Here is a 13036-nt window from a genome sequence, read left to right on the forward strand (position 1 = left end):
ATGTTATGTAAACTTAGCTAATATGACTTTGAAAACCAACCACAAATTTTAAAGTGGACATGTGTGTCCCTAAGAGGTGACGAGAAAGAGGCAAAGGGTCCAAGGTGGAAAGAACGATCTGGCCCCTGGGGGCTCTGGGTAGTCTGCTCTCGGGATCTCAGTTGCCTTGTCTAGAACCACCTACATGACTCCACTCTGATTGCCAACAAAAATGGGGAGGAGCACCTGGGTGGCTCAGTGGTTGAACATCTGCCTTCAGCTCAGGTCATGATCCCGGGGTCCTGGGATTGAGTCCTGCATGGGCTCCCCGCACGGAGCCTGCTTCTCCCTCTGCCTATGTCTCTGCCTTTCTGTGTCTCTCATGAATAAATAAATAAAATCTTATTTAAAAAAGTCTTTAAAAAGGAGGATGTCCAGAAATCTGTGCCGTGTAGACGACTGCTGAAATCTTCTGCATCTGATTATAGCTAGTCCACTAGTGCACTGGGCTGAGTGCCTGCCAGAAAACAAGTGGGTCACAGATCTGACTCCGAGGGACCTAACCCTAAATGTCCATTCCCCTCACTGAGGACCGCCCCCAGGATAGTCCCAATTCATAAAAAACATTTAGAGTGTGAAACTGTAAAAGAGATATAAGAGATACTTTATCATTTCAGACTTGAGGGATTTCTTTCCTTTCCATGGTTGACTTTCTAAATCATCTGCTCATTTCATATATTCTTATCAGGGATGGATGTAAGTTATGAGGCCCTATGTTTTTCGAACTACCAGGCTCCCTTGTGGTCATTTTATCTCCCACGGACCTGAGCATCCTATTCTGTGTTCCATGAAGCACCATGTCAGGGAAGGCTGTCCTCTGGCTAAACACATTCGGGAAAACTTGAATAAGACAAAGTAAAACAGGCCTCTTGTTACAGGACTTCTTTGACCTTGCATTATTCAGACGTGCACAGGGGCACTCCAAGAAAGGGAGGTGATCATGTGTGCCAAACCTCTGTGGTGCTGGAACCTTTTATTCCTAAAGGAGATGATCCTGCAAGGCTAGTTTGTGGCACTTCACAGTACAGGATCCTTTGCCTTCTCAAGCCGAGAAGATGTGCTGATTCCAGTGACATGCTGCACAACTGTGCTGTGCATCTTTCCAAGAGCATCGCAAGACAAATGAACCCCAGCTGCAGAATTTTCTTTGGCTGTAAGGGGTCATCTAAATGACTCACCCCAATGTTCTTGGAGGCATGCTCATCTTCTCTCTAATGTATCTCTCGAAGGTTCTAATGATGTGGCTCTTTGGCCCTCATTTCACAAGCATATAAGGCAGAAATGATGGGAAAAGACATGGCGTGTGCCCGTGCATGTGTGTGAATAAACACGTGTATTATGTATGTGTTTCCAACGTATGTGCTTGTATGCATCTATATCAAACTTGAACATCAAATATCTCCTAAAATAATTACAAAATAGGCATTTGAGCTTTGGCTTTTTTCAAGAGCTGGAATAACTGTATAAATCATATAGCTGAGGTCTGTAGCAAGGAAGGAACATGTCCAATTTCACGCCACAAGCTAGTGTTAGATTAAGGAGTAGATCCCAGGTCTATGGACTCTTTGTTTATGTTTAATAATAGGGGACTCAATGGTGACTCAGTCATAAGTTAGGGTTCTTCACCACTATCAACTCCACCGAGCTAATCTCTCTCATCTGGATAAGCCCTGAGGTCCCTAAGTGACCATTTCTGAGCCTTGGTTTCCAACCTGACTTTTCGTTGCCACCTCAGCACCAATGGCTCAAACCAACAGTCTTTAAAGAACCTTGGTGTGAATGCCCTCCCCCCCCCCACCTTCTCCAATATTGCTAACTGGAAGCACCTTCTGTCCTTAGAGCTTCACTAGTACTTTATCTGTTTCCTACTTAACGAACATCTCTATCTTGTATTTAGTTTTTTACAAACTGATTTTATCCCTTCTACTGGACTCTAAACTCCTCGAGGGTAAGACCTGTGTCAGATTTATTTTTAATTCCCTCAGCATCTATCACAGTTCCCGGAATGCTGTAGATTCTCAATAAATATTCATTGGATGAATAAATGAATAATGCACAAACACCACGGTCAGGACAATCTTTGTGGCTATTTGTCATTTTCAATAATGAAACCACCGTATCTGGAAGATGGATTGGTTCTTAAATAAAGCTGTAATTTCCTAAGCAGAGTGGATTCTGATCCTGATTTGTGAAAGACAACAACTACGTTGTTTAACGTTGTTAAAGTGTAAAAGCAAGGAAGAATGTTATGCTTGACAACTGTGCTCTCGCCCGCCCTCCCTCCTTCTCCCTCCCTCCCTTTCCCTCTCTCTCTTTTGGTAGCAGATGTCAACCTCGGTTAGATTCAACTCAACTTATTAGTGCATGGCTTTTAGCCAAAAGCAATTCACATTTGCAGAAGTGTACTATCACATATGTCTTAATAACAGAAATGTGTTTTTAAAAAAATGTATGTGATAAGTCACATATGGTAGAAGAAATCTGTACATCTCTCAGGCCTTGTTGTCACAATGAAAGCTTGAAGATAATTGCCGCAGAACATTAACATACAAGTGAAAGTCTCTCTGACACATTAAAGAGCCACAGTTTGAACATACTAATCAAGCTTTGATACCAGCACGGCTCCAGTAGACTGAGAAATACACCAGCATCTCTTGTCCTGATCACTGATCTTAAGAACATTCAATTTTGATCCTTACCCTCAGAGGTAATATTTAATGTTTCAAGGTAAAATCATTAGTGTATCCAGGTACATTATGTGCTTACATTCACTAAGCATATATTTTAATTTCTCCTTTATATGGAGTGTAATTAATGTGTACCACAGTCTCCCTATGGTGATGAGAGAAGCTTACAACCATGAAGGTATTAAAAGTAAATTGAACAAGTAGTTGAGAAATAGGGAGGAGGAGGTGAACCTTTAGAGAGGGAAACAGACAAACAAAATGGATATTGTGAATCATTTACCATGGCTGTAATGGAAAGTTTGCTTAGCCTGAGTTAGATCTTGGGGAGTAACAGAATTTTAGAACATGCATATGCCTTTTGCAAGCCATCCATCCACACACAACTTGGAAGATGAGAAGTAGGCTCTGGCTCTGTGTTCACTGGTTTCTGAGGCATCACCGCCCTGTCACTGGATCTCATCCCCGTAATGACTTCAAATATGGTAAATTTGGAGTGGCCTCTTTGCTCTGAATGAGAATTGGGTGTACATTGGCCCCAGAAAGTCCAGAACACAGGAAAAGGGCTTGGTCAATGCCTGCTCAATGTTTTAAACCAAAAAAGACAGAGGGGTGATAGTTAAACCCTTACAGCCATGGAAAAGCTCACTCTCTGTGCCTTCTTCTACCTGAAACTAGAGCAAAGGTTGGCAAACTTTTTCTGCAATGGGCCAGAGAGGAAATAGTTTCAGTTTTGTGGCTTGTACTGTCTCTGTCACAACTCATCCCTGCCACCATAGCACAAAAGGAGCCACAGACAATATGGAAACAAATGAGCGTGCCGTGGCGTGCCAATGGAGCTTTTTTATAGACACTGAAATTTGAATTTCATATGATTTTCACATGTCACAAAAGATTCTTTTGATTTCTTTTCCCCAACCATTTGCCAAACTCTGCACCAGAGGATGACATCCAATCACACATATGATCATCTGCACCAATCTGTGTTCAGGCTTTGGTTGTAAATGCTTCCAGACCTCTGCTTTTCTGGCAAGACTGTACACACTTTCCATTGTAAACTCAATCATATGTTCATTCTTGCATACGAGAGCAAGCCGGCACCTGATCAGGGGCAAAGTAGTGGGAATGAACCGGGGCAGTGTAGGGAGCATTTTACCCATGGCGTAAGTCGAGAATAAGAGGGTCATGGACACCTTGATCAGGTACAAAGCGTGGCCCCTTCTGGTCCAACACTCTAGTGTAGGGCCACCAGTCTCATTAAGCCTCCAGGCCAGGATCCTGGAAGGCCCATTCTTTGGGATGTGTCCAATTTGCTTCCCTGTTCATTTATTCAGGAAAACATTTATTTGGGTTCTTAGTGCACTGTGGGTAAGTGGAATTCTTGGCTAGACCTCAGAAACAGAAAGAGGACCACTCTGCATAAAACTTCACAAGACTATGCTTCTGCTCTGCTCTCAGGCAGTGTATATGAACCATGCTCTGGCATCTCTGTCCCTGAGCTGAGGTCTCAAGGAGGTTCCCTTCTTCAAGCGCCCAGTGGTTGTGGCTGGGAAGGTGGGTCAGGCATCGTGAGCCTGCTTGCAACAGGACGCCTGAATGCACGTGGAGAACAGTACCTTATTTAGTTAGAAGACGATTCTAAACATCTACCAGTTGATTGTGGCTAAGGCTTATAACTAAGCAGATTTGCAGATAGATTTAAAAGTACAAAGCTCATATTCTATTACTAATCCTTTGGTTCTTCTAGTTTTCCTGTTTGCTCTTTATAATAGTCCATAAAATGCCAGATGTTAAATAGAGTCTGTACTGTGAATTAACCAGAGCTCCTCAAAAGATATAATTGTCTGGAGGGTCGAATCCTGCCAAGGAGCAGAGACAAAACTGGTCCCACAAAACTGGGCCACTGGAGTCTGATTTTGTGTAGCTCCACATACTACCAATGGGTGGTTCTGCACATGCCCACACAGAGCTTGGGGCTTACTTCCTACAGGGAGGGCTTGAACTTGGGGATGTTTGTCCCACTGAGGCCTGGGTTTACACTCTTCCAGCTCTTGCCCCATCTCTTGTGACCTGGGGCACACATTTGCACATAGGTAGACTGGAGGGAAGGGTGCAATCGGATTAGGGGAAAGACGATCACTAATGGCCCACCCAGGGACAGGCAGCCCTGGCTTTGGCCTCATTAGCACCATCCTCTAATCCTGCCACAGGCGTGCAGTAGAGAAGCCTTCAGGGCACAGCCAGAAAAGAAATCAGGCTGCAGAGAAGATTTCAACCCCAATCAAATAACCAGACAACAGCTACCAGAAATACTCCCATAGGATGACTCTAGCATAACATATCTCCAGACTTCAGATGCTCCTCCAGAGGCTACAAAAGCCAATAAGGACTATTTCGTGGCCTATGGAAAATTAAATCTTTTTTTTTAATTTTTATTTATTTATGATAGTCACAGAGAGAGAAAGAGAGGCAGAGACACAGGCAGAGGGAGAAGCAGGCTCCATGCACCAGGAGCCCGACATGGGAATCGATCCCGGGTCTCTAGGATCGCGCCCTGGGCCAAAGGCAGGTGCCAAACCGCTGTGCCACCCAGGGATCCCTGGAAAATTAAATCTAAAAAGAAAGTATACAGAACCTTTTGGAAAAATGAATTAGAGCTTGGATTTAATGGTGTGCTAAACACTACCCTAGTGCTTTGGAAAAGCAGCCTTCTTGTCATTGGTATTAGCTAATCCAGTCTCCCAGAAACTATTAAAATTTAATGCACTCCCCATTTTGGCATTTGGTGCTCACTACAACGGAAGTTGGCGATTATAAATTAATACGGAGCTCCCAGAGATGTGATATTGCGAGGCCTACGATAACCCAGCAAAGAGAGTAGGACTTCCCTAGGCCACACGGCTGGTGGGCCTGGTCTGCATAACACCATAATCAGATGCCACAAACCCAAATGACAAGACAAACAGCCTTCTTAATTTGAAAGTCTCCCCTGTGGAAGACTTTCCAAGGATGTCTAAGATGAACTAGATTTAAAAGAGTGCTGTGCTGCTTGTTTATAATTTAAGAGTGTCCCATAAAACGCGCTGGAAAGAGCTCTTGATGCCAAGGCGCCAAACCTCCCCACGTGGCTGGAAATCACTTGGCGCATTTTCAGCCATTTCAGTCTCTGTCATAGGTCCAAGGTTTGCAATTAAAAATATAATCTTTTTAGCATGTGCAAGACCCAAAGGTTTGAAGTACCATGCATTGAATAGGATTATAATAGTCTTTGGCAGCTCTTCATGGATGGCACATATTAATTTATGTAAACTGGGCACAACTTGGGGCACTTCCCCATCAGAACCACAGGCAAAAATAAAATCAAAATCAAAGCTGGCCCCTGCTCAATAGGAGATTTGGGTTTTGGTTTTAGGTAGTTTGTTCATTCCCCTTGGTTTGTTTTCGTTTTTCAGTCGAGGTCTCTTTTGACACACGCACAGAGTCCATTTAAATTAAAATTTCCAAATAATAAAAAATAACTTACTTCACAGGATTATTCTTAGGTTTTGCCTTTTCAACAGCCTGTAAACAGAAGGAAAAAAGGCAATTAGACAACATTAGCAGGTATAATCTTCGTAACTAGTTACCAAAATGATAAGCAATATAGAATGCTCTTCCGAAACATAAGGACCTAACTGAAGCAGGCTGCTTGCGATAAGCAGACTGGAGACACAGAACACAATTTCCTTTCCCAAGGCACATGGTTACCTGTCCAAGTGCAGCTTTCAGACACAGATACTCATTCCTCTCTGCCTGCCTCACACTCAGATCTTAGCGCCTGGGTGGGCCTGTTTGGGTCGTTTTGACACAGTGGGGAGTCAGGTGTGGCAGTCAGGGGGGGTGGGCGCGGAGAAGGTGGTGGTGGTGGGAGAGCGGGGATGGTCATGGGCACACCCGAGATTTTTAGATTTGCAGTGGGGCCTCGTTTATGCTGTGTGACTCCTGACACCTGGCCGCACCTGCATGGTGAGAGCAGGGCCAAAGTAGCCATTTCTAAAATCATTTTTATTAGCAGAGACCACAAAAGGCCAAGGGATGACCGACTGCTCGGATCAATTTCCTCCCGTGGAACCTTTAAGAAAACACACACCAAATCATCGAAATGAGGAAATCTGTGGGCCTCTCGGCCTGTGTCGCCTTAGACATGGAGTCTGGTTCCAGTTTATTGCTGAACCCATTGATCTGTGTACAGTCCATTTATCATTCATGAAAAGAGCTAGTGATCTTCACAGTATATTAGAAGAAACAACTCAGATCATCTGTCAACAGCCCTCTTATTTCTGTTTCCCTCTCCACAGGGACTGCATCTCCTTCGATTCTTCTGGAATTAAAATGTTGCTAAGCAACACAGCTGGGGGCGCTGATGGCAGAATGGCTACAGTCTATCAAACTGTTTAAGCACCTGGAGGGTTTTAGTGATGATTTTTTTCATACTTCTGTAGCATAATTATGTAATCAGAACCAAACTGGTACTCCCCTAGACTTTTGCAGACTATAGAAATAACATCTAACATGGGGAGTGCTAAAGCAGTGGTGTGGCAGTCTCTAGGATCTTCAGACCCTTTCCAGAAGTATCCATTTGGAGACCTTTATATTTGTGAACCCTGGAAGTGGGCAAGGGCAGCTACTTATAACATCAGACTTGGCGTTCTGGGCGCCTGGTGCAGTAAGTACCCCGGACCCTTCTATGCATGACAACAGCTCAACGCACTCCAAAGCCATTTTTTAAATGAAACACTTCTCAAATTTAGAAATTTGTGTTGGAAATTCAAGCCCTCCTCTATTAAGTCTTGAGTTCCATTGCTAGGTAAATACCCATTAATATTTGGGTACTTTCTTTGGCTCTCAGTGGCAAAAATCATCTCACCATCTGTGCCTGAGGCTGAATTTTGGCAGGCAGTAGAGCAGCAAGAAAGCAAGAGCGGGAGGTAACAGGTGAAAATGATAAAAATAAGCAATATGTGTGTGGCCAGCTCAAGTCACGTCTCACATGTAGTTAGGATAGAAGGGTCTGGGGACCTGGGTGGTTCAGTGGTTGAGCGTCTGCCTTCTGCTCAGGACGTGATCCCGGGGTCCTGGGATTGAGTTCCACATCAGGCTCCCCGCGGGAAGGCAGGGAGCCTACTTCTCCTTCTGCCTATGTCTCTGTCTCTCTTTGTGTCTCTCATGAATAAATAAACTCTTAAAAAAAAGGGTACAAGGGTCTGGCCCTGAGCAGGTCTGGCCCTGGAAAGGAAGCGGGAAGGAAGAGGCGGATGGTGGCAAGGAACAGGAGCTGCACCCAGTCTGCCCGCCCATGCACACCTACAGCTTCCTTCTCTACCACCCTTTCTCCCCCAGTCCTGGCTGGTTTGGAATGGGGTATGGTAGAGGGCTGAAGACATGTCATTGTGGAAATGACATGAGCCTGCTTTCTCCCATCCCTTGCAATCCAAACAGGTCTATTCTTGAAGAAGACTTAGGTGATCGTAAAGTCACGAGCACAGTATTCAAGGGGTTTCCTTTTAGAGCACACTGGATGCAATAGCATGAGCATGCCATCGGCAGAAGACAGGGAGGGAGAAATCAAAGTGACATTGCTTAACCTAGCTTTCATTCAGTGACACAGTTTTTGAAAATGTCTTCTCTTCTCTTTGCTTCAGGACTGTCAATTAGACCCAGTTAGTTTTCTCTGATCAAGAGGAACATAATCATGTTCAAGGCCAGTTTCTTTGAAACCTATGTCTTTTTATACAGCCATCATAGGAAAATAATTTCATTCAAATTTATGTTTTCTGGGCTGCTTGGCTATTGATTGAAAATGTCTCTGCTGAGAGGTTCTCGTTTCTTTGGAGTTCACATCATCCTCCTGTGTGCTCACCACCTTTCATCTCTAAGCTAAACGGTCGCAGGGAGTCTCCACCAGACCAGAGACAAGAGCTCACAATTAGTGTTCTTTACTCTCGCTGTAATGCCACACTGTGTCAAGCATGTTATAAAGAATTATTCAACTCAGAGACTTTGAAGAAAAAGTTTAGTGAATTCTTTGCAGGAAAACTATATATGTCTTTAAGGTCTAACAAGTGGCCTACAAAATATACAAGGAGAACATTCCTCTGTGCAGATAACGGGACATGAAAACACTGATCCCCAGTTCTGAAATGTGAGATACCGTTCAAAACGAGGGGAATCAAAATGAAATGATCTTGTGTAATTCACCACACATTAAGAGGGTTGCATATTGGGATTACAGCTCATTTTGAGTTTAAAAACATACATTAAAGTAATTTAAACTGATTGGAAGATGGAGGCTAGATAGTTAACACTCATGCTGCTTTAATTTGCAATGTCTATATGCTTTCTAAAACCTATATTCTACTTATTTTGTTCCATGTTTCCCTAACATGATACTTATCTTGCCATTAACGAAGCTCTAGTATAAGGATGATACGATAAATTAACATGCTAGAAAATAGACTCCACTGCAGTGTGGCGAGAGGCTGTGGGCTACAGTGGGAAGAGTGATGAGCGAGAAATCCAGAAACCTGGGTTTGGCTCCTGTCTTTGCCACTTACTATCATCAGGACATTAGCAAGGCAGCTGACACTTGTGTTTCCTTGTTTTAAAAAATGAAGATAAGCATTCCCATCCTGCCTAAATCAAGGGTGGTCGGGAGTGGCCAACATTCTGCGATGGCGCTCTAGAAACCACTGCGTGCTATGCAGATACAGTGCATTGTGACCTGCCTGCTTTTGGGCTTTGGTGCACACACCTGCATGGCCTGAGAGTTCAATTCACGGGCTCGCTGACTCAGTGACCAGGATGCAGTAGCGAACCTATGCAGTTATGCCAACCAGGATTACAGGAGCCACTCTGTTCTTCTTGGCATGTCAGGAGCAGTTCTGGGCTAAATAGAATGCTGCTGTCTGAAAAGTCCTACTCTAGGGAGATTGGTATGTGTTCAGATCCTGACATGCCTAGGCCAGCAGGAGAGAGCCCTTGTACCTTCACACAGGCCTCTGCCCTGAACCTTCTCGGGGGCTTGTGTTGGTGGCAGGGAGGCCAGGGCACCTGAGGTGGTGTGGGGGAAAAGTGCAGGTGTGTATACTCAAATCTGTCTGTCTGCCTCCTTCTCCCCGACCCTCCTCCACAAGGAAGCCTAGGAAGCCTCCCTTCTTTCCAGAGGATTCCTCCATCAGCACACCCCCCACCCCTTGCAAATCTCACTCCATGAGGAGGGTGCTGTGCTTTTTCGCTAACATTTGATCCTAAGGTTGAGAAGCCCTGAGGATGCTACTGCAGGTGAGCCTCCTCTGTCATATGGGATCTTGAAAAATTATATGCCCAGGGAGAAGGTGCTTCCCTCCTTCCAAGGGCTATTTATGAACGGATTCTTCTCTTATTACTAGCATTGTACTATTCATGGTATCCTGCTAAGCAGCAAATTTATTTCCTCAGGAGGGACGATGTGGCTCAGGACATGCTCAGAGTTGCTCACTCATTAAATCTATATTCTTAAAAATAAGAAGGACCTATTTCACTCAGCATAATACAAGTCAATTGGAGAAGGACAAACATTATATGGTCTCATTCATTTGGGGAATATAAATAATAGTGAAAGGGAATAGAAGGGAAGGGAGAAGAAATGGGTAGGAAATATCAGAAAGGGAGACAGAACATGAAGACTCCTAACTCTGGGAAATGAACTAGAGGTGGTGGAAGGGGAGGAGGGCGGGGGGTAGGGGTGAATGGGTGACGGGCACTGAGGGGGGCACTTGACGGGATGAGCACTGGGTGTTATTCTGTATGTTGGCAAATTGAACACCAATAAAAAATAAATTTATTATTAAAAAAAATAAGAAGGACCTTGTCTTTATGTTATGTGGAGAATCTCCTGGCTGCACCAAAGCCCAAGTGACTCAGGGATCATACTGAATTACGTGAACCATAAAAACTGTAGAGCTAGTACAAGAAAATAGAAAGAAGGAAGGATACAAAGTGGCGGTCTATTGAGTCCCATCCTCTGCGGCATACATAACATCATGTCTCATTAGGGAGAAAATGCTACATATACTTGCTCATCATCTTCTAAAGATGGATCTAATTAAAAAAAACTCTTTGTTAATTCTGTCCCAGTGTTACTCTAGTCCATTACATTTATTTAAAAAATGAGAAGATGTTGGGGCGCCTGGGTGGCTCAGTCAGCTAAGTGTCTGACTCTTGATTTTGGCTCAGGTCTTGATCTCAGGGTCATGAGATCGAGCCCCAGGTCCCTTGTCAGACTCCACATTCAGCAGGGAGTCTGCTGGAGATTCTCTCTCTCCCATTCTCTCTGTCCCTCTCCCCACTCACATGCCCCCCCAAATAAATAAATCTTTTAAAAATATTTTTTAAAAATGAGAGAATCTTTTTCAGCTTTTAAGAAGCATACCCTGAACCGTGATATCCAGACTTATGATAATGCTTTCCCCTTGCCCCCAGATTGGCAGAAAAGGGACCCCATGCAATACGTTTCCTGTTTGTTGACACTGTCAAGGTGAGTACTCGGAGGGCCTACACATATTGTAGCAGTAGACTCATTTCATAAGGCTATGTATTCAGGTACTGCTTTTTTCCTTAATCAATAATAATGTTGTCAGTAGAGCATAAAATGTGATTCTATTAGCACTGCTCCATATAGCTTTGACCTCTCCTGCTTATATGTTTTTTTCCTGGCATTTTCCTAGCAGACGCGCCCAAGCTGGGTCTAGACAATACATTTCTTGATTAAAAAAAAAGTAAGGAGTCAATCATTCAGATAATTTTAAATAACTAAATATTGGGCACTATGGAAATAAGACAGTCGATTGCATTGCTTTTGAGTTTCTATGTTTTGCCTTCTTTGACTTTTCACAGGGCTGTTCTGTGAGATGCAGCCCTACCTTAACCTAGTGGCATGTATTGGTAAATCGTATCGATTGCCTAAGTCCAGAAGAGAAAACTCCTCTATTAACAAATGAACTCATCATTAGGGTATTCAGATGGTCTAAAATCAATACCTGCAGAATTGGTTAAATCAATTAAAGAGACATATACTGAGAACACTTGCCCAAATATAAAAATGAATTGCTTAATTACAGCATTTAAATAGATTTCACCGGAATGAGTACAACAGCCAGAGGCTTATATTATCTCCTATAGGCTGGGGTTTCAGCTGGCAGCACACACACATAGCCGGAATTGCAGATGAAGAGGAGATGTCACTCAGCATTTTGCAACACCTGGATGTCTGCCTGAATTTCTGACTCAATATCTAGGGCTGGAAATCTTTAGCAAAACACGACCTATTGTTATTATTTACCCCTCTGGAGAGGGGCCCACAAGGAAACGTGGAAATGTCACGTATTTGAACACTGAACCTACATGTAGGAAGCAAAAACATGTTCCCTGTCTTTAGAGTACTGGACTTCTCCCATTTTAATTGAACTCACTGTTTGCCATGCATATATGAAGTAGGCCAATGCTAGATGTAACAGGGGTGGCCAGAGAATCCTGACCAGCAGAGCTTGGAGGAAATTATTCCCAGGTGGAGGGTACTGCATCTTGTACCTAATAGTCACTTAATAAACACTGACCGGACAAATAAATGGGGGATCACCGTGAGTCTGAGGGGTCTGAGAATTGCTCTGGGCGTGGAAAGGTGCTGGAGCAAAAGCCAAGGTAAGGTCTAGGATGCACGCATCTGGATCCTGGCTGCCAGGACCCCTGAGGCTCCTCTTCACACCCCAGGAAGAAGGAGTCTGAGTGGCACTGACGGCGATTTCCCAGCCTGTGCTCTGGCAGCAGGCCACTGCCCTCCTGGCTCTTCCTGCAGCTAGGCGCTGGCCCCCTCTTTATTACTGTTCACCTGGATGATGGCCACTGCCCCTTCACTGGTCTGCCCATCTCTCTGTTTTACCCCCTTTGATGCTCCCCCCTTTTTAAAAATATTTTATTTATTCATTCATGAGAGACTCACTGGGAGAGGCAGAGACACAGGCAGAGGGAGAAGCAGGCTCCATGCTCAGCAGGGAGCCCAATGCGGGACTCGATCCCAGGACCCTAGGATCACGACTTGAGCCACCATCCCTGATGCTATCCCTTAATGACAACTTTCTCAGAGTCCTTCCTGGCTTCCCACCGCTCACTGAATTACTCATCAGCCTCACCCACCCTGTTGTTCAAGACCCTGTCAGCACCTGCTCAATGGTGGCCTCATTGCAGGTCCTGCTTGTCCCCACGTGTGTATTTTGCTAACAAGGCAACCACGAAGAGTT

At 44.2% G+C, this 13036-nt stretch overlaps 1 protein-coding gene across 6 annotated transcripts in view; it reads right to left on the reverse strand.

The window, feature by feature from the left end:
• Nucleotides 1-13036, reverse strand: part of AFF2 (ALF transcription elongation factor 2) — a 471048-nt gene that overhangs the window by 85491 nt on the left and 372521 nt on the right. For all 6 annotated transcript variants that reach the window (XM_077888758.1, XM_077888756.1, XM_077888755.1 and 3 more), the window contains one exon: nt 6247-6284. In XM_077888758.1, the coding sequence (XP_077744884.1) occupies nt 6247-6284 (38 nt within the window). The remainder of the gene's footprint in view (nt 1-6246; nt 6285-13036) is intronic.

Source organism: Canis aureus, chromosome X (assembly GCF_053574225.1).
Source record: "Canis aureus isolate CA01 chromosome X, VMU_Caureus_v.1.0, whole genome shotgun sequence".
NCBI lineage: Eukaryota > Metazoa > Chordata > Mammalia > Carnivora > Canidae > Canis > Canis aureus.